The sequence below is a fragment of the Camelina sativa genome, chromosome 5 (genome assembly GCF_030686135.1).
Source record: "Camelina sativa cultivar CO46 ecotype springtype chromosome 5, ASM3068613v1".
In the NCBI taxonomy this organism is placed as follows: domain Eukaryota; kingdom Viridiplantae; phylum Streptophyta; class Magnoliopsida; order Brassicales; family Brassicaceae; genus Camelina; species Camelina sativa.
This window is the reverse complement of record NC_141884.1, coordinates 19,617,846-19,640,373: the sequence shown is the minus strand read 5'-3', so window position 1 is coordinate 19,640,373 and position 22,528 is coordinate 19,617,846. Positions and strand designations below refer to the sequence as shown.

Genomic DNA, 22,528 nt, shown 5'->3' with positions numbered 1-22,528 from the left:
AAGTTGTATTATTATTTTTATATAGGTGAACTGAATAAATAGATACGAATATTAAATTCTAAAGGGATGTAGCAAGATTTGTCTTGTTTGAGATTAAAAAAAAAGTTATATATACTGATAGGGAAATTAGTATATGAAAATTTATTTTATTTTATACTATTAAAAATAAAAAGGGCAACTTTTTTTTTTCGTTTGCGTAGGGCATTTAAATACGCCGGCCGGCCCTGAAAGAATCGAATGTTTTTAAACATTGCCTAATGATGGATATCTTTGGCATAATGTTTCAATAGAAGCATCAAATGTCGTTGATGATGATGTTGATGAGAAGTTTACGACCTATACGATTGTCTATATAACATTAATACATGCACAAAAACTACATCAAGTTAGGATTTTATACTTTTATTAATTCTGTAATGGATAATAATATATAACAAACCATTAAGGCATCCTTACCTAAGCTTCAAAAATCGATACTAATAAAAATGAGGAATGTCTTATCTCTATCTAGTATATTATTATACCGTGTGGGAACCTATGAACCATGCCATTTCTCTACTCACTCAAGAATGACTCCCAACATACATAACTTTTAAGTCAACTATAACATATGTATATTTAATAAAATATAAATGGATTAAGGTCTTTTAATAATACCAAACTTTTCTTACTCCAGTGAAATTTTATCTTTTCCTCGTTTTTTATTTTTATTTTCCTTATGGCAAATCGCTTGTAGAGTAAAAGCAAAAGCAACGAAAATACTATTTGCTTAAATATTTATATAATGTTGTGGCAGTAAAGCAATTATTCTACCCCAGTTATCATTATAGAGAATTCTATTATAGCAAACAGTTGATGTATATCTTTTACATGTTGTTAGAAACTAACGGCTGCTATGAAAAGTGATACTAATGGATGTTATCAATGCTTTCTTGCAAAATATAAATGCTCACGGATATATATCTTGGATACACCTTATTTTCTACACACAAAAAAAAAGTTTATTGTTTATAGACTACATAAGTCACGCTTTAGGTTGAAACAAGCTTCACGACAATGGATCTTAGATTTTACGTATGGTTTCACGTAGTCCTTGGTTGATACTACCTTGTTTCTTAAATAGAAATAATTCATGCATCTTTCTTGCTTTACTGATGAGATAGTTATTACCAGAATTAATTATATTGCTTTAAAATCTCTTATGTTTGGTTTGTGCAGTGAGTTCAAAGTTCAAACATCAAGGATCTATGTCCCTTGGCCTTTTTTTTTTTCTTGGATTGTAAGTGACAAGTTCTTTCAAGGACATATCATCTTTCTTTTGAGGAAGTAGACACTGGATCTATTAGAAGATGATGCATGCTCGTTTGACTTATAAGTAATTTTGTTCTCGTATGTACATGCAATTCTTAGGCTAATTAAGTCAGTTTTTTTTTTTCCAAGATCATATATAGTGATGTTCATTTTCTGTATGCACACTGACTTCCGAAATATCACAAAGCTTATTCATGTACGTACGTAGTGTAAATCGTACATGACTACTTGTCTACTTTTACAGTTTTACCTTTTGGTTTACTCTCTTAATTAGCTCTTTGTTCATCGAGATTTTCTTTCTTCTTGTGATCTTTTGAGTTTGTTATTTATTTAGTCATTAATGCGATGTAACTTTTTTACTCAACAGAAACATATAAAGAATGAAATGAAGAATTAAAGTGTCTGATTTGAGGCTGAAACGAATCTAGACATCGACTTAATTATGAAAGAGGAAGAAAAAATGGTATTGGAGTTTGATTCCTTGTTACAACTTACAACATAGATAGTGAGTGCGGTGACTCAGCGCTTGCATTTTCCATGTCATCCGATCCTACTGCGCCACTTGTTATAAATTGAAGTACGAAACCATCAATATCATGAAACCAAGCTAGAGTCAATGACATTTAGCTGTTAGTGAATTATTTATTTTGCATTTAAAATATTCTTAATTTGTTATATAGGTTGAAATCTGCTAATCTTCGGTATCGCATGCAAAAACTAGATAAATTCAGTCTAAAGATGTTTTGACATGAATTAGGAAAATTATGAAACCAAAGTGGTTTAATAGGAAATAGGTAGGAAATTCACGATATAATTAAGGGCATGCGCTACTTAGTCCTTATAGGACAACTTGAGGTTCTGTTTCCCATTACCACATACCAAATCGGTTTGATAAGAAGTTGGGTAAGTATAGTTTTGGAATGCGGCAAAGAGACAACTCATCTACTTTAGCACATGTCGTAATCCAAATAGAGATGATCTATTATTAGTGGCCTTACATTTTAAATTTTAGTGGTCATTCGTAGTTTGAGCTCTTATATTGTATAGGAAGCATATAATTTGATAGAAATAGAGTTTATGTGGCTTCTTTCACTAAGTTATATAGTCCACGATTAAAAATTTCATAAAGGATCATCATATGGATGAGTTAATTCTAAAAATTAATAATTTGACGAGTTGAAAAGAGTACAATCACCTTTTTCCTCATTTGGGTATGGAGTACAGGAGTGGAGGCTACAAGTTGAGCTAGCCCAGTGATGCAAGAACTTACCACGGTCCATCCCTGATTTGTACAACACCTCTCTCATATGTTAGGAATACAAGGACAATGTTCTCACGAAAATCAGTTTACACATATATTTAGGTGCTTGGAGAGTTTTCTTTCTTTTTATTAAAATTTCTATTATATATATCGCAACGGAGAACTATTTAAAGCTTAAATAAAGTACGATACAAATCAATGTACTGAGAGTCATTAACAGCTTCTTGTACACTTAATTATAAGCTGATCATATATGACATGTGTTGATACTGAGATTTAATAAAGAAGTATCACACATCTGTCAAAAAGTGGAAGTATAGTATGTATGTCACTAATTAATGAGTTAAACTCAGCATATTTGTAACGCTGAGATTTGAACATGTACAATATACACTAAGGTATAGTAATTCTAATATGGGAGTCGTTTGATTAATTTGTTTTTCTATATGATGCAAGAGTTAAAATAGAGGAGAGGGAGATATATAAAAACAAAACAAGAAAAATAGCTTGTGGTAAAGCCCAAGAACGAAGAATCACCCTCAACACCTTAGAAAGTTGCCAAATTTGGGAGAACAAAATATTTGCAGGATTAGCTCATTATACCTGATTCAGTTATGTGTGCATGTGGATCAGTTACCTGATCGTAATTTGATTGTTTCGTGGAATATCATTAAAAAAAAAATATCATACAAAATATCAAAAAATATTACGAGCTTTTCTAAACTTTTAGCATATGTTTTGTTAATAAAAAATTTGGGGCATTTCTTTTATAGGCATTGCTTTCTATAAATAAAATGAAATATAGGGAAATCAAGAAAATAACAATGATATATAATCAAAATTTGTTTTCCACAAAATAAATATCAATTTTTATGTATAAATAATGCATTAAAAATCCAATTACAGTAACATCGAAAATTACCGAAAAAATTATACTACTGTATCTTTAGAAATAACGAGCATTATTTTGATGTAGTTAATTTTTAAGTTGTGTTTTACAATTTTTTATTTTTCTTATAACATTTTTGCAAGTCTAGTAAAGTATGAATATTAAACCCTATTTTAATTCTATTTAATTTTATACATAAGAATATGAGAATTTTATATTTATGAGTGAATTAATATAAAACTGAAAATTTTTTATAATTAAAACTATTTTTGCTAGTTTTAGGTTGTTTATCAAATTTTTTAGTTGGAATGCATTTACTAAAATGAAATGAGATGATATATTAGATAAAGAGAGGCCATATTTATTCATTTAAAAAACTAGATATTCATTTAGTAAAATATAATATTGAAAGCCAAGTTCTGATATATTAATACCTGAAAAGTATGTAAAGAAAACACATGATATTTTCTTTTGATAAGTGGTATACAAAAGCCAAGATATAATTTAATATCATTTTATAAGGTGTCCATCAGATTCTCTCTTACAGTCTCCTTATAAATAATAGCTGGATCATGATAACATGTGATAAAACCCACACTCACAAATATCTCTCCTAATATACTCTCTTTCTCTCTCCCTGGTAACTGGTAATCAAAAAGGTTTGTTGAGACAAATCTACAGATATGGAAAAAGTGAGAGAGATTGTGAGAGAAGGGAAAAGACTGGCAAAAGAAGACCCGAGGAGAGTTGTTCACTCGTTTAAAGTGGGTCTGGTTCTTGCCTTGGTCTCTTCTTTCTATTATTACCAACCTCTCTACGACAGCTTCGGTGTTAATGCAATGTGGGCTGTTATGACGGTTGTTGTCGTCTTCGAGTTCTCTGTTGGTCCGTCTAATTCGTATTCTTTATTTTTATCTTTTTATTATTACTCTCCTTCATGATCTCTGCATCCAGCATGCATGCCATGCAATAAGTAAATATTACAAGAACCAAAGTTTGGATAACAACATGATCACGTGTTATAGTTAAAGATCTCACTTTAATTGTCGTTTGTAATAATATACTTAGATGGTGTGTATATATATATTAGGGGCCACGATCGGTAAAGGATTTAACAGAGTGGCGGCGACACTCTTCGCCGGGGCACTTGGAATCGGAGCTCATCACCTGGCCAGCATGTCTGGTGCAACAGGAGAACCCATTCTTCTTGCAATATTTGTCTTTGTACAAGGTATATGTATATAAATTAAGTCTTGTATATATATATATATATATATAACCATAAGGAAGAAGATATTATTGTTTCTTTGCATTCAAGTTTGTTTTTGTATTTACATGTTATTATATAACATTTATTGGCTATTGTTCCTTGAGTCCTTTTCATTGGCCGGAGTTTGATCATCTCTTTGAACAGTATGGGTTAATTCAATTCGTGCTAAACGTTTGAGCACGTAATGTTAATATTCGGTTTACTGATTTATTTTTAGTGAAACACTTATCCTCCAGTCCGGATTATAGTTAATTATGGGGTTGGGAAAAGGAAAGATATATAACACTAAAAGTTAGCGTTTGAGACAGATCACAGCCAAAAATTGATAATTACTACTCGGATTAATGTATTTTTTTTCTCTTTTGGTTGGGTGTTATATAGCTGCCTTGTCGACGTTTGTGAGGTTCGTCCCGCGGGTGAAGGCGAGATACGATTACAGCCTGTTGATATTCATACTCACTTTTGCGTTGATATCAGTGTCGGGGTTCAGAGAGGAGCAGGTTCTAATGCTGACCCATAAGAGAATATCCACAGTGATTATCGGAGGGCTCAGTTGTGTCCTTATCTCCATCTTTGTCTGCCCTGTTTGGGCCGGCCAAGATCTTCATTCACTCCTGGCCTCTAACTTAGAGAAACTCTCCTTTTTCTTGTTAGGTATCTCCCTTTCATTATGATTTTTTTCTGATTTGAACAGTATAACTCTTTTAAGGTTAGTTTGGAACTCTAGATGCGTGGCAGATGTTTTGCCACTTGGTCACGAGCTTCTTTCTCGTGGGAAAAGTTTCAAGTTTTCTTATTCGCTTCCATTTTGTGTGATGACTAATAAGGATATTTTTGATAATGATCTTTAACAACTATAACATGTTAGAGAATTTTGTTTCACTGTTAAAATCTTTATTTGTAAGAATTATAACTTTATTCAAGTTAGAAGAATATTAAAAGTCTTTAATTATGTTAAAACTGAATGCTGATAAAAAAATATTATAAACAAAACAATTTCATGGAATGAAATTTGATATACTTTATCAAAAAAAAAAAAAGATTTGAGATCTCCGTTTATTTTTTCTTTTTGTTTTAAAGAATTTTGTAACTTTTTCTGTCAAGCACACTTAAATTAAAACATAAACTCCTTGATTGGGTGCTAATTTCTTAAAATAGTTTACAAAGTTAACATCAAAATATGTTTTTTTTCTAGGTATTTTTAAAAAGTTGGTGTATATATAAAATCCTACTATATATATTACATTGGATTGACACTATGATATGGAATGGAATATTTATTTTTACTATCAAGAAAAATAAAAATTGGAGTTTGGCAGATTTTGGGGACAAGTATTGTGAAGCTGTAGGAAATGATGACACCAAAGAGGTTGACAAACGAAAAAAGGATTTTGACAACTATAAAAGTGTTCTCAACTCAAAAAGCAATGAAGAATCTTTGGTTAGTGGTGTACCCTGAAATTTTCACTTCTTGCTTTATTTTCACCACTATATCTCATTTCATTATGTTTTTTTGTCGTTTTCTTATATAGGCTAATTTTGCAAAATGGGAGCCTGGTCACGGCCAATTCAGATTCCGACACCCTTGGAAACAATATCTAGCTCTCGGTGAACTCATCCGACAGTGTGCTTACCGTATTCATGCCCTCAATTCATATCTTAATACTGATGATACTAAGGTATTGTTACACCAAATCAATTCGTAAACTTGAAACCAATATAATGTTCTTGATGTAGGTTTTGTAAGTTAAATTGAAAAACAATTTTGCCTTTAGAAGCCTTCTCAAAGTCTTACGAAATAATTTGTCTAAACCACTTTTCTATAAACTCCTCATTTATTTATTTTAAAAGTTATTCATTCGTTTGTTATAATTTTTCAGGTACCAGTTGAAATAAAAAATAAACTACGAGAACCTTTGAAAAGAATGAGTTTGGAGTCAGGCAAAGCGATGAAAGAAATGTCAATGTCGTTAAAGAAAATGACCAAACCATCTTCATGTGATCTTCATGTCCAAAACGCACGATCTGCATGCAAATCTCTCACCAACTTACTTAATTCAGGCATCTTGAAAGAAGTTGAGCCACTAGAATTGATCTCACTTCTGACCGCGATCTCCTTACTCATCGATATTATTAATCTGACAGAGAAAATCTTGGAATCCCTACATGAACTAGCATCCGCTGCAAAATTTAAGGACAAGACTGAACGGCCTTTGTCTTTCGAGAAAACAAATGCAAAAAGCATTGTTTGTGGCCGGCCAATCAAATGTCATGATGATCATGTGGTTACAATTATTGAAGATGATGGTAATAATGATGACACATCAAAAAATGATAATCGCTCGAACGAGGTTACGAACCATGAGAAACGTGAAGACAGTAATACACATGTACACGTAAAATGTCTTTGTGATGTCGTAGAATGTAGATAATGGTAGTCCTAAAAGAATTCATAATGATCCATTATAATTTTTATTGATTCTAATATATGTTGTGATATATCTATCACTTATTCAAGTCCTTACTCATATATATCTATCACTTATTCAAGTCCTTACTCATATGATTTGTGAAGTATATTTTAGAGCCTAAACTTTATGTATGATCACTAGAATTAAGTATAACATCTTTCTTTGTACATATAATCCCATTAATAATCAATTAATCATAATATATCTAGAAATTAAACCACATCACATTAAAAAAAATTAGGACTAAAAAATTAAATCATATCAATCTTTGTACATAACATTTTAACTACAATTTACAATATTAAGATACATAATATATTCCTATGTCAAGTGAGTGCTACTCTCTAAAGGCTTGAGTAGACCTCAATACTCTCCATGTAAAAAGATTTCTCTATAAAGGAGAGAGACCTCAACAAGGGACATAATCGAGAGAAAAGCAAAAGACTTAAAACACAAGATATACGACTCAACTCTAACATGCATCTAGGGTTATATATTGATTTGTTGTGCCATGAATTCTTGTATTTGAGCTCAAAACTTTGATGAATAAAAATGACTATTCAACATCTGTTTCTTGTTTTATGTAGTATTTAAAGAAATCGATTACTTTTTTCCAAATAAGTATTGATTCTTTTGGTTGTAAAATTTAGTATCTCTTATAGTATTTTAAAATTTTGTTGTAAAATTTCTTATCTCTTATAGTATTTTAAAATTTTGATTCTTCTTTTCACTTTGGTTCCGGTTCGATTTGGTTAATTTGCAGAACTAGCATGTAATAACAACATCCTTGTAGTGTAGACATTAAACAACTAATGAGGAGGAAATTAGACATATATCAACGAGGAGTATTATGAGAGGACAGTTCCTAGAAAAATCGTAAATCTCAATTGAAAAAAAAAGATTATTAATGTTACTGCGTGGCCTTTGTATACAATGTCTTTCAACACAACAGTGATAAAATAACATTTTCTAAAAGTCATACCCTTTCTTGGTGAAGAATAGAAGATACTAGTTCATGCGTCCACAACTTGATGAGTAGATCAAAGACACATCTAACCAAGTAACCAGTCTTGAGAGATGATACAAAAAAAAAAAGGCAAACAAACTCCGGTATGCACAAAACTTGGTGAGTAGCTTTCCAACCCATAAGCCATAGATATAAGTTTTCCATAGGGGTTTGCGATCATTATTTGCAATACCAAAATTTTTGCATTTTTTTTTTTCAACATTAGGCCACAACAGGCTGATCCATTAGCCTAATCTCTACATTCGTAGGAAGCAGGACTCGATCCCTGGTGTGATAGTGCCTTGTGTATTAAGGACTTACATTTGGCCACTGCACTAAGGTCACTTCACACAAAATTTTTGCATTATGTTAGAGCAATGATCATTTTTATTTAGTTTCCATGTTTGGATATTAGATGTTTGCCATAGTTAAAGAATATACTGCATGTAATCGAAACAAACATACTACGCGAGTCAGAGCAATGATGGTGCATATCGCATAGCACATGCATTCTCGTTGGTACTATCATCAAGTCATTACGCTCCATATTCATCAGATTAAAGGACTCTTGGACTCCTGAATTTTTTTTTATTTTGAATAGTATCTAGCATACCTATGAATTATTTTGGCAAAACTTTGAATGTCAACTACAAGTATTCTAAAGTTATTAGAATCATTAAAATGATCTCAAAGTTAATTTTACAAAAATTATCTAAGATTATTTTTTAATTACGCAAAATACCAAATCACCACGAATATGATCGTCTACCCTCTCAGACTAGTGATTTTATATATTTGAATCACCATTATGTTGTATCCATATTATCCAACATAAAGTTACATTTCGGGTGTAATCCTTTATATATTACTAGATTTGGACCCGTGCTAGAGCATGGATTAAAATTTCTTTTATCTTTATTATAATTTCAAAATAAAATATAATTTAGAAGACGGTTTAGCATTATAAACTGAGAAACGATTGTTATTATTATTTTTTTTTTGTATGAATATGTATTTTGGTGAATGGAGATCTGAATGATTTATATCAATGTTTTTTAATCAGGACCAGACCGGCCGGTCGGTTCGATCCAACCACAACCCGATAGATATTCCGGTCATGGTAACCTCTAAAAACCTAAAAAATTAAACCCGCAAAAAAATAGAAAAACCCGTGAACCGGTGGTTGAACAGGATGGTCGGACCGTGTTGTCGATCTCAAATTAAAATATTTTAGTTTGGTCACACTTTAAACTCAAACCAAATTAAAAATAAATGTTGTTATTTATAAAAGATTCAGTTAGTTATTTTATCTAATCATTTAAAAGTTTAATTTTAGTTGCTTAGTACCTAACTATGTATGTTTTGTTCATATATTTATAAAAAGTAGATGTTATATTCATAAAATGTAATCAAACTAATAAACTAATTAACATGTAATTCAATCGGTCCGACTTGTTGACCCAGTGACCCGAAAAACTTCCGGTTCACCTTCCGGTCCGGTTTTAAAGACATTGATTTATATTAAAAGCTTGGAAGGATGTTAGGTCATATTTTATTTTGAAATCCACATAAAATCTCAGAAATCACGATTAAGTGTGATTAATTGCCAAGATTTTATTCTTTTTTATACCTAACAGTATATTTTTGTGCCTAACACTATATATAGTGTAACAATATATATAATAAGTAAGATTTTTTTTGGAAATTGTATAAATCATTGGAATATTATCTATAAGAGGATTCTTTGAGATATTCTGAAGTGTATTTGTAATTTCATATAGCCCACGGATTTCATCTATAACTTTTTTTTTGTAACCAACCTATATTTAATATATTATTTATTTTGTAACCAACTTATAAAAATTATATATTCTACAAAAAAAAGTTGTGTACTTTCTATTTATGATTGAGAGTATATTTTTATCCCCTTTAATAACTTGGTTAACGTTGTGGTCTATCAATAAAATCTCAGGAAAATAAATTGGTAATATTGTAATTGTAAATCTTTGGAAACAACGTGATCTTTCGAAAATAAAGTTTGGAATATCCATGAACTATTAATTTGGAATATCACGTTTAAGATTTTCTGTTACAATTAAGGTTTTATTTGTTACCTTTAATATATGAACTATCAACTTGTAACTAATTAATATATAGATTAATCTATAACCTATTTGTAACCATTTATTAAAATTATAAAGTCTTATAAAGTCTACCAAAACAATGTTATGTACTTCCATTTTATTAAAAAGAGGATTTATCATTTATCATTTATTATCTATATATGAAGAGTTATCTTATGAAGAGTATAGGGTCAATGTAGATCCTATATATAACCTATTTTTATTTTTATGCATTTGTAACCATTTCTATTTTTTATAAAGTCTACGATTTGATACAAACATACGAAAGGAGGATCTTCATATATATTATAACTAAATCTTGCTCCACGATTTATGGATATCATTTATCATTTATCATTTATTATCTATATATGAAGAGTTATCTTATGAAGAGTTATCTTATGAAGAGTATAGGGTTAATGTATATCCTATATATAACCTATTTTTTATTTTTATGCATTTGTAACCATTTATATTTTTTATAAAGTCTACAAAAACTAAGTTGTGTACTTCCCTTTTATTAAAAGGGGGATTATGTATTTTACTCTACCTGCATGCTACTAGGACTGAGACCAATTATCTGGTATCCGAGATCTGATCCATGATTTAGTCATATCTGTTCCAAGAAATAGGATCAGCGGTTCCAGATCCGGATACTAAAATTATAGAACCAGTAGATACAGATCCAACTCCGAATAGTTCAAAATTTGTAAACCAAACTAGGATTTACCCCGTGGTACACCACGAGACAATTTTTGTATTTAATTTTTCTGTATAAAAATTTATGCTTTTGTATTATGAGTATATTTATTGATTATATATATATATATATATGTTATACCGCTAGACAATTTTTGTTTAACACTCTTAATTAAACTAATACGATTTGATATAATCTGATATTAGTAATGTTAACAAAATAAATTTAACCCTTATTGTAGTATTGAGTTATAATGATAGGTTTTATTTTTATTAATATTTGTATCAAATCTGTCCCCTCATATAACCCCATGAGGTGTTTTTTATATAACCCCATATGTAGTGTAAAGGAAAAATGAAAATAAAAAACTTTAGAAACGTTTTTAAAAATAGTTATTGATAAAAACTAAAAATAAACAAATTAATATTCTTTTTTTTTGACAAACAAACAAATTAATATTCAAGAACTAAAATCTACACCAAAAAAAAAAATCTATAAACAAAAAAGGAATTAGCAACTGCAAAATATTTGATATTTACATTTTCCTTCCATCAAAGATATATATATAGACATGGAAAATAATTATATAAAAACTTGACTAAATGATAGCCATTAAAAAGAAGCCGTTCAAACGCAAAGATAGATATTAAGATAAAATTTAAATCCAACAACCATATCAGCTTGCAAATTAAATCAAGCTTCTTTAGGCATATGTCATCTTCTTGATAGTCTCTTGCTTTTAATAAAATGGTGCATTCACGATATAAAAAATAGTAGATTTGTGTGTTTGATGATATGAGAAATGCAATTCCATAGAGTATTTATAGTAGACGAAAGTAGGTAAAAAAAAATCTTGATGCCAAGCATAATATATTTGACACTATAACAAAATTGGAATAAAATCTTAACGCAATTACTTATTTGTTTCTATATAATCGGTTTTATAAATATTAGGAGGAAGAAATATTAAATATGAAGTGTATGAACATAAATATTTACTATATATGTGCTAAATCATAACCCAAATATCTTTCTAGATAAGGGAATATAGTTATTTTAGATTAAATTGTTATGTTTCGATTAAATAATCGAGATTTTAGTAATAATAATAATAATTAATACAAATAATAAGTCTTTAAAATCTTACCTAAAAATCGAATGTAGATAAGTAAACATCATATTTAGGCGAGATTTTAGGACCGAAATCGTTTTCTTTAAGAATTAAATTACTTTCGATATTTTAGGGATGTTGCAAATTGTATTAGCTATATTTTTAGGGAAGATCCGATTTTCATAAGCGGATTAAATGTTTATAAAAAACCCGACCCGTGTGATAAGGAAAGGAAAGATCCGATTTTTTGAATCGGTTTAAAAGCCAAAAAAAATGCGACCCGGATAACAGAAAAAATGACACAAATTTGTACTCCAAAAATGGTAAGATAGATATCCCTAATCTGGTTGCATTGTTAGTGGATCTAATATTATTAGTGGACTACTAAATGTTAATAGACTATGCAATAGATAAATGAGATAAACTTATGGGCCAAAGCCTATAATAGGTCCATTTAGCTTTTCAGATTTTTTTTTGGTCAAGTCTCTTTTTCTTCCTTTTTCGCCTACGAAAGCTTTCTTTTCGACATTTTTTTTCTTCTTTTCCACCATTAAACCACCATCATATGAATCTTCCATTTTCCTCCGTTACGAATCTGCAGAGTAATGGTGTGCTTTATTTGTTTGTTATTCCTATTTTTTGATTTTATTTCACTGTTTTTGATATAAGATTGAAATAAAACTCCAATTCACCGACCAAATAGATCTGAGATCCGCGACAGGAGGTTCACCGAATCAGCTATGTAGAACAAAATCCTTGTTTTCTCGCCATGAAATCCGACAAAAGAGAGAAACAGAGAGAGGAGGGTGAAAACAAGAAGACGTAGAGAGAGCGAGAGATGAAGAGATGACAGAAATTCGGAGCGGATATGGAGATCCACGGATATCCAATTTTTCTTACGGATACCCAAAATCTGGATATCCGAGGTTTCGGAGCCAGATACGGATAGTGATAACGTAAATACGGCGGATACGGATCCGTCTCAGAGCTATCGCATGCGTATATTTGCTATCATCTTTTTAAACATTAAATGAATATACCGACATTTTCGATAGTGTTAATTGCCCGACACCTTGCCCGACGCTGACAATATGGTGTCGATCGACACCTTGCCCGACACTCCCAAAAACCCTAGTTTGTGTCGATCGACACCTCCACATGGTGTCGATCGACACTCGCCAAAGTCTCGAGCTGTCCTCACGTTGGTGTCGACCGACACCCCAACTGGTGTCGACCGACACCGATGCCGAGCAGCGATTTCCTTCGATCAAAAACTACGAATTTCGCCTCCAATCTTCTATAATCCGCTCCATGCCTTCCCAGAAGCCAAACCCAGCTAAAGTAGCGACAAAATACCATAGAGAACTCAAATAAACAACCACATAAGCACCAAATCACATAAAAACTAGATATCTTAGCTTAGATAAGCCATGGTCATGCACTCACCTCTTTGCAGGAAGATTCAGACCAATAGCAACGAATCCAACCTTCCTAGCAAGCTTCTAGATTCTTCCTAGCAAACTTCTAGATCCTTCCTAGCTTCCAATCTCTCAAGAACAGCCAAGAATCTCACCAAAAATCACCAAAAAGCTCAAGAACACATTTTTTCCTCTTTTTCTCTCAAAAGCGTTAAACGGCAACAAAAAAACTTCCTAAAACCCTTCTGGTCGACAAAACACTTAAATATCTCGGTTTAGTGGTGTTTCCTAAACCAAACCGGTCCAAATCGATTAAAAACTCTTAAATCCAACTTGTCTCTCGGGTTGCTACCCTACAGCGCGCCTCCGGATCGTCATCCGAAGTCGATATACCAACCATATTCCCAAGCCACAAAGTCTTTGAATATGGCAGTACTAGGAGAACCTAAGTCCCCCAAGAGCCGCGAGCAAACAATTCTGAACACGTCTGAGTCCTATCCCTATCCAGGTTTCCTTTCCATGGCTCGCGTAAAACATCTCAATGTCCTACCAACCACATATCCCCTCACTGGAATACCTCATGACCACACAAGGATCATATACATGCCACAAGGGCCGCCACAAGGGCCGCCACAAAGGCCAAACAAAATGTCCTAAAGAGGACCGCCACCAAGACCAAACAAAATGTCCTAAAGAGGACCGCCACCAAGGCCAAACAAAATGTCCTAAAGAGGACCGCCACCAAGGCCAAACAAATGTCCTAAACAGGACCGCCACCAAGGCCAAACAAATGTCCTAAAAAGGACCGCCACTAAGGCCACTCGTCACAAAGGACCGTCACAAAGACCATCTGTCCTGAAGGACCGCCTAAACATGCACTCTGGCTAAACAGCCCGCCACAAAGGCCACGCAATTGGCTAAACAGCCCGCCACAAAGGCCACACAATGGCTAAACAGCCCGCCACAAAGGCCACACACGGCTAAACAGCCCGCCACAAAGGCCACACAATGTCTAAAAAGATCACCACACACGGGCACACTGACTCGAAAACCCGCCACTAAGGCCACACAAGCCCCTCCAAGGCTCTCCACCGCTAAAATGGACAAATTCTAACTCCCGTAAAACTTTCCATATTTAGCACTTTCCATTTTTGGAAACTTTCCACTTCTGGAAACTTCTATTTCAGGAAACTTTTCTCCAAAAACCCTGCCTCACGGAAACTTTGTACCCCTCTCACCACCTCATCTTGTTACTGAGTAGCACAACCAACCACCCCAAGCGACCGAGTAAACAAGAGAGATGGGCTGGAATACTCCATTCCCGCTCCAGCCACGGATTACAGACGGGTTCAGGCTAAACAAGCTCAAGTCGCGGCTTTCATCTTCGCCTCAGGCTCCCAAGTCTGATCCTCAACACCATCACAGTCCCAAAGGACTCTCATCAAAGGAATCTTCTTCTTCCGAAGTTCCTTGATCTACCTCCCGAGAACCCTCACTGGTCTCGCCTCCAAAGTCATGTTAGGCTGAAGATCCTCCGGAATCTTAGCCAACACCTGCTCACCCTCACGAAGACACTTCCGCAACATAGACACATGGAAAACTTTATGGAATGCACGCATAACCTCAGGTAACTCCAGTCTATATGCCACTGGTCCAACCCGCTCAATCACTCTGAATGGACCCATATACCTCGGACTCAACTTAGTCTCCGACAATGACCTGTTCGGACCCTGCAACATAGCCATCTTGAGGTACACTCTGTCTCCTACCTGAAACTCAAGATCTATCCTCCTCCTATCTGCATAACTCCTCTGCTTATCCTGAGCCTCCCTCATGTTTATCTTGAGAACCCGAAACTTCTCTGAGGTCTCCTGAACAAAACTAGCACCAAACATGCTCCTCTCCCCCATCTGAGTCCAGCATAACTGTGTACGACATGGTCTCCCATACAAAGCCTCATAAAGAGCCATCCCAATACTCGCCTGATAACTGTTGTTGTAAGCAAACTCTACCAGGTTCAGGTGATCTGCCCAATGGCCACCCCAATCCAAAACACACATCCTCAGCAAATACTCCAGCATCTGGATCGTCCTCTCTGACTGTCCATCTGTCTGGGGATGATAAGCAGTACTCATATGCACCTTAGTGCCCATCTCTGCCTGAAATGCCTTCCAGAACACCAAAGTGAACTTAGAATCCCTATCAGACACAATACTCGCTGGCACCCCATGCAACCTGACTACCTCCCTTACGTACTTCTTAGCCAAGACAGCTGCTCCATCAATCTTCTAAATGGCCAAAAAATATGCTGACTTAGTCAACCAGTCCACAATGACCCAAATAGTATCAAAGGTCCGTGACACTGGCAATCCTACCACAAAATCCATGGTGATCATATCCCATTTCAACTCAGGAATGGGTAAACTCTTCAGTAAACCGTCAGGAACCTGATGCTCAGCCTTCACTAGCTGACATAAATCGCACCTCGAAACCCAACTAGCCACATCCTTCTTCATCCAGACCCAGTGATAGTACCTCTTGAGGTCACGGTACATCTTAGTCGCTCCTGGATGAATAGAAAACTTGCTCGCATGAGCCTCTCTCAGAATCTCCTACCTCAACTCCTCATCGTTGGGCACACAAACCCGACCGTGCACTAAGATAGTTCCATTATCTGAGACCTCATACTCTGAATCCACATCCTTAAAGGCATTCACCAGCCCCAAATCCCTCTCCTGAGCTAACCGCACTCTACTCAGAAGATCTGCTCTATCAACTGCTTCCAAACCCAACGGTTCCTGTGAAACAGCACACAACCCCAACGCACTGATCTCTCCTGCCAGAGACTCCATCTCCTGCTCAGGCAAAACCAACACTAGCGTAGTAGTCAACATCTCCTTCAGGCTTGCAAAACCCTCCAGTCACTCCTGTAGTAACCTCCCAACCCAAGGAAACTCCTGATCTCTCTGGCATTCTGCGGTCTAGGCCAATCTTTGATAGCCTAAATCTTCGCCGGATCTATAGAAATTTCCTCTACAGAAACAATGTGACCCAGAAACCCATCTCATGCTGCCAAAAACTGCACTTGCTCAACTTAGCAAACAACTTCTGTTCCCGCAGCTTCTCCAGAACTGCTCTCAAATGCATGCTCTTCACGACTGTTAGAAAATACCAGGATAGCGTCGATGAAAATGATGACAGACACGTCCAGAAACTCCTGAAACACGCTGTTCATCAACCTCATAAACGCTGTTGGCACGTTAGTCAACCCGAACGACATCGCCACAAACTCATAAACCCATACCTCGTTTTTCTTCTTGATGAACACCGATGCTCCCCACAGTGAAGTGTTAAGACAAAAGAGTCCCCTGCTCAACAAATCCTCTAGTTGCGTCTTCAGCTCTACTAAACAAAAATTCAGTAAGCCGACATCAACTCTCCACCACTCGGATGTCAACATCTCTTGTCCATCGAAGAACCTCTAGTAACTTGTTTCTTAGGAAAACTTCCACAAGATAGCTTATTACAAAGTTAGCTTTTTGCTTAGCAATTCTCCACAGCAAATCATCAATACGAACGTAATAAAATAAACAAGTACCATACGTTCGCACATTCTAATTCACCGCGTCAAATGCTTTGCAAGCCGCCAACTCAAACCTCTTTCCTTGTCTCCCTCAGCAAGCTTACCAAAACCTTGAATCTTGCAACCCTGTCCATCCAAAATTAACGTAATCCAACATCGTCGCAACGATTAGATTATCCTACCATGAAGGCTTCTCGTGAACTTATGTATCTGGCAAACATGCCTTTCCCGGCTCAGACCTGCTGTAACCCCCCTTCCCAGGACTCCAGCATCACCGGCCTCGCAATCCTAGCGAAACAGCCACACATTCATAACCGCTCTGGTTCATAAAACCCTGACCCATTGGTCAACACATCTAAAACCCGAGATTAAACCACCGCCAATCTCTCGAGGTCTACATTCAATCGGGTTGTTTATACTCACGTCCTAGGTATTGCTTGCTCCCAAATTCACCACCCTTAGGTCGCAACCTTCGAGCCATACCGATCTCACTCTCAGACCAGTGTCTTCGAGTTATACCGTCTCACTCTTGGAACATAATCATCAAGATCTCGGTATCAGGGGAACTACTCATCCTCTCAGGAGAACATAATCCCCTCTGCCACTCTCGGAGCCCCCAGCCCCTCGAGCTATCGGTATTCAGGAGATTCACCATCCCCTCAGGAGCAACAATCCTTAACCACTATAAACATCTCCCGACCAAAAGTACCTCATGTGGTCCAAGTATAACATTGCAATGTTACACCTGCCCACTCAACTTCTAATATCCAACTGGATTAACCACCAAGCTGCAAAAATATCTGCTCCAACTGCATATATCCACCTATCCGCCTCTCTAGGCTCGATACCTCTTGAGAATAATCTCATACCGGTCATCTACAACTGCTCATCCTCTTAACATAAGATGGAAACTCCTCAACATCCGCAGCCCTCGGATGCACCCCGCCACATGCGGTATAACTGGAGCCTGCACTGGTACCCCTCTCGGTAACCTCTCCAACAGCACGCCAATAAATCCGCCAAGCGATCATCTCAACCCTGGGCTCCACCTGCTGCAACCCCACACCTGGGTTCCCAGCACCCCCGGCATTCACACCGGCTAACCCTCTTTGGTCCCTCATGATACGCTTGCGACCCTCTGACGTACCTCCTCGTGGAACTCTGGACCACACACTCGCTGGCCTCGGAACCTGCCCGAGCATGACCACGACCACGTCCCCGTCCACGACCAACAATTCAAACACCTTTAACCACTGCACTTCCAAGAACAGTGGCTAACAAGCAAACTCTTACATAACACAAATACACAAAAAACAAAAAATACAAACTCACCGTGGAATCACACTGTAGGCTCAAAGAGGATGTTCTAGGACTTCATGCCACACAAAATTGACTAACTCACATAATCAATCAAAACATGCAAATCCCAAACATATACAGCAAAAAGCCTAGTGAACCCAAACCTAGAACCATAAGGGCTCTGATACCAAAATGAAAGGACCAACCTTTTTTCTTTTAATAAATAATAAATAATATATATATAAATAAACTACAACTAGTGGTCTCATATCCACTAGTCACCTAACCACATTCACAATCAACAGCGGAATAACAAAACCAATATCCAATAATAATCCAATAATAATCTAATAACAATCTAATATCATAGCATAAGCAATATCCAAATACCAAACAACAAGAAACATGAAACCGGCAACCTAGCAATGTTTCTAATGACTCAGCTCTAGCAACCTAACAATGCCAGACAACATCCAATCGAGTCCCTAGAACATCCTCCTCTTCATTGCCTTGATTCCACAATCACACTTTGCCTTTACTTGCACCACAAACACAAATTGAGATGCATGAGTATTTGATAAACACTCAGTGAGGCAATCCTCCCATCTACTAGGCTATACACACAAGCAATAAGATCTCTACATGCCACAATCAACAATCAATAAAACAAACCAGGCAATACACAAAGCATACAACATCCGTCGTAGCTGAAAGAAGGGTGTCGGCCGACACCAGATGGTGTCGATCGACGCTGACAATATGGTGTCGACCGACACCTTGCCCGACACTTCCGAAAACCCTAGTTTGTGTCGACCGACACCTCCACATGGTGTCGATCAACACTCGCCAAAGTCTCGAGCCGTCCTCGCGTTGGTGTCGACCGACACCGATGCCGAGCAGCGATTTCCTTCATCAAAAACTCCAAATTTCGCCTCCAATCCGCTCCATGCCTTCCCAGAAGCCAAACCCAGCCAAAGCAGCAACGAAATACCATAGAGAACTCAAAGAAACAACCACATAAGCACCAAATCACATAAAAACTAGAGATCTTAGCTTAGATAAGCCATGGTCATGCACTCACCTCTTTGCAGGAAGATTCAGACCAATAGCAACGAATCCAACCTTCCTAGCAAGCTTCTAGATTCTTCCTAGCAAACTTCTAGATCTTTCCTAGCTTCCAATCTCTCAAGAACAGCCAAGAATCTCACCAAAAATCACCAAAAAGCTCAAGAACACACTTTTTCCTCTTTTTCTCTCAAAAGCGTTAAACGGCAACAAAAGAACTTCCCAAAACCCTTATGGTCGACATAACACTTAAATATCTCGGTTTAGTGGTTTTCTCTAAACCAAACCGGTCTAAATCGATTAAAAACTCAATCTGGTCGAACCGGAAATTAGTGGTGTCGACCGACACCTAGGTGTTGGTCGACACCCATCTCCAAAAACCAATTTTTGGTTCGCGGATGTTACAAAAATAACTACTAAAAATAATCATAATGATAAGATATTGACTTTTTAATAATTTAATAATATATGGTTATTTAACTATCTTAACATGGTATTGAATTTTTTGAAAATCCCAGATATTCATTTTTCTCTATAAATTTTCTATCACTACTACACTTTTTATTATTATTTACCATTTTATTTATTTTCTCTTGGCATTTTTAAAGTTAGGATTAGTTTTAATTGATTAGTCTAAATAGTCTTATCTATTTAATGGTCAATATGTAGATAATAATGTATAATATAAAATATATGAACTGATTTTTAAAACACAAAAATACAGATTACTTTAATTGATAACATTTTATCAAAACTTTTTTCACCATGTTTAAATTTTTTTCCATATTTCATGGGTGAAAATTATTTTTACAAAAAATAATTAAATGTAAATTTGAATAAACAAAAAAATTATAAGTAAAATTATTATTCTAACACTTTAGCTCCTAAATAATAATTTTATTTGAATTGATTTATCCTGCAATATGTGGGGATTGTTACCTAGTACTGCTATATTGCTGAAACGAGCTGAATTTATTTTTATGTCATAATTTACACCATTGATGAATGAAATTTGTTGTTCACTTCAGTCTGATTCTAACTAATATATGGTAATGTAAAATTTAAATATTGATTATTACTTTGGTATGTCCGTTTAATAACTTTAAACTCCAGAAATAATAACTAGTAATATGAAATAATTTGATCCATTTATCTTCTTTCTGTTTTACATTTATAGCTCTTTGTTTTCTTTGAAATAGCTGGTTTTCAATCATCTAAGTTCGTTTTCTTACAAAACGTACAATAAAAAGGTAATATGTGAAGAAATATCCTATACAATTCTAAATTCTACGGTTCAACAATTGCATACTTTATAAGAACCTGAAATTGTTATGACAACAACTGTATACTTTTTACATCGATTTAGTAAGAAGCATTTAGATTTGGCAAGTAAAAAGAGAAAAGAACTTAAATTTATAGTTAAACGAATGGATAAAGCCGTAAGCGTTATTTGAGGTGGGAAAAGTGGTGACGTGAGCGAAATCGCCAGTGTCACATCTCAAGTGTCAGTCTTTACTCGTTTACAACCAAATATCGTATCATATAGATTTGGTATCATTAAGGATAATAATTAGCTCTAGGCTTGTTATTACGCCATCACCAATATTTTCATACTATTAAATAACCTTTTTCAAGTAATGTGTGTCGTCGTTTAGATGATCCTCTCCACAATTGCAATTTGCAACCTCCGATAGAAGTTGTCATCTCTTGACACTGACACTGCCTGTCTCTGCCCCAAACCCGATTTAAAATTTAATTCTTTCCACCACATCATCAAATCATCATCATCATTACCATTGTATAGTTAATTATGACTATCACTTCCATTAATTATTTGCATTGACATTTGCGAACGTACTCATAAATTTTCCCAACGGTACATTCCTTTGGAGATATATACTTGTCTTTTTTATTTGCACTTTCTACGTAAAAACTGTATTTTTCTACAGATAATATGGTGTGAAATATAAACGTAACGCTATAGTTATATTTTACTTAGAAATTCAAAAGAGATAACGATGATTTCATTCACATGAGCAACAAAAGTAGTGCATATCTTACATTCACTTTCATGAAACAAGCTTAGCAAAATGAAACTAAATACACAAAGAAAAAAAAAGTCTCCTTGCAGGATGATAAAACCGATAAAACATAAGAGTTAATATACAATATGACATTAAGTAAAAGCAACAAGATGAGATGAGGTCAAGGGAGATGAGAGTGGTTTCTTGGCTGTCTTGGTGGGTTCACATGATGGTGCAAAGGGTCAGGACCTGAAGGAACGGTCCTAAGCTCTTCATTTGGCCCTAAACCTTTGAGCTTCTCTTCTTTCTCTCCATTTACTCCTCCCCGTTCACTCCCCTTCTTCATCATCATCATCTGCCAAAGTAAAGACCATTTTATTATGTTTCATACTAACACTTGCACACCATAATAAATACAAATGGTATATAAATATATATGTTTGAGTGTGCGTATGTAATTATAGAGGAACATATGAAGAACATGACAACTAAAGCAAATGAAACAGTGGTCGGACTTGGACTATATATATGAATATTTAGGTATTAGTACAAGTTGAAGCGGACCTTGCGCGTGGGAAGTGCATGAACGTCGGCATGAGCTTGAGTGAGATCTGGTGAGACAATAAACCAAAACAAGTTATTATGATGATAGTTATAAGAATGCGTGAACATGAGTAACAGAGTTTTTAGAAGAAGAAGAGAGATTGAGACCAGAAGCATCATGGAGGAACAAGAGGCAGAAGAGTAGCAGTAGCACAAGACTTCTCGAATCCATTTTCTAGAGAGAAGTGAATGAGAGAGATGGAGAGCTAGAGAGAGAGAGAAAGATATAAACTGTTTTCACTGTGGTGATGAAATGAGAAGGGGACAGTCCAATTTATAGCGTAAACCTAGAAGAAGGAATGGGGTCTCCTATTTTTTTTTTTTTTTTAATAAAAGTAGATATTTTTTTGTTACTTTTAGATAATATATGATTTATTATATGTAGTATAGGATC

General features: G+C 35.1%; 2 protein-coding genes and 1 long non-coding RNA gene across 3 annotated transcripts; 2 read left to right on the top strand and 1 right to left on the bottom strand.

Annotated features, from left to right (window-relative positions):
* Nucleotides 1-968: 968 nt before the first annotated feature.
* On the top strand, nt 969-1,600 carry LOC104787002 (uncharacterized). The gene is made up of 2 exons (XR_767755.2): nt 969-1,074; nt 1,219-1,600. It is a non-coding gene; the product is annotated as an uncharacterized LOC104787002 (long non-coding RNA).
* A 2,404-nt stretch (nt 1,601-4,004) lies between these two features.
* Nucleotides 4,005-7,248, top strand: LOC104787001 (aluminum-activated malate transporter 7-like). The gene is made up of 6 exons (XM_010512489.2): nt 4,005-4,346; nt 4,552-4,692; nt 5,113-5,385; nt 6,051-6,172; nt 6,264-6,410; nt 6,612-7,248. The coding sequence occupies exons 1-6, from the start codon at nt 4,145-4,147 to the stop codon at nt 7,161-7,163; spliced, it is 1,437 nt and encodes a 478-aa protein (XP_010510791.1). The 5' UTR covers nt 4,005-4,144; the 3' UTR covers nt 7,164-7,248.
* Nucleotides 7,249-21,711: 14,463 nt separating this feature from the next.
* LOC104789283 (protein CLAVATA 3-like) lies at nt 21,712-22,306 on the bottom strand. Its single transcript, XM_010515008.2, has 3 exons — nt 22,243-22,306; nt 22,096-22,142; nt 21,712-21,886 (listed from the first exon to the last, which is right to left on the bottom strand). The coding sequence occupies exons 1-3, from the start codon at nt 22,304-22,306 to the stop codon at nt 21,713-21,715; spliced, it is 285 nt and encodes a 94-aa protein (XP_010513310.1). The 3' UTR covers nt 21,712.
* Between the last annotated feature and the right edge of the window lie 222 nt (nt 22,307-22,528).

Bases quoted from the DNA above. Each gene is read 5' to 3' on its own strand.
- LOC104787001 (XM_010512489.2), top strand. From the start codon at position 4,145: ATGGAAAAAGTGAGAGAGATTGTGAGAGAAGGGAAAAGACTGGCAAAA. The intron at 4,693-5,112 runs GTATATGTATAT...GGTGTTATATAG, and splicing joins AATATTTGTCTTTGTACAAG to CTGCCTTGTCGACGTTTGTG. The intron at 6,173-6,263 runs GTTAGTGGTGTA...TTTCTTATATAG, and splicing joins AAAGCAATGAAGAATCTTTG to GCTAATTTTGCAAAATGGGA.
- LOC104789283 (XM_010515008.2), bottom strand. From the start codon at position 22,306: ATGGATTCGAGAAGTCTTGTGCTACTGCTACTCTTCTGCCTCTTGTTC. The intron at 22,143-22,242 runs GTCTCAATCTCT...TTGTCTCACCAG, and splicing joins GTTCCTCCATGATGCTTCTG to ATCTCACTCAAGCTCATGCC. The intron at 21,887-22,095 runs GTCCGCTTCAAC...TTACTTTGGCAG, and splicing joins ATGCACTTCCCACGCGCAAG to ATGATGATGATGAAGAAGGG.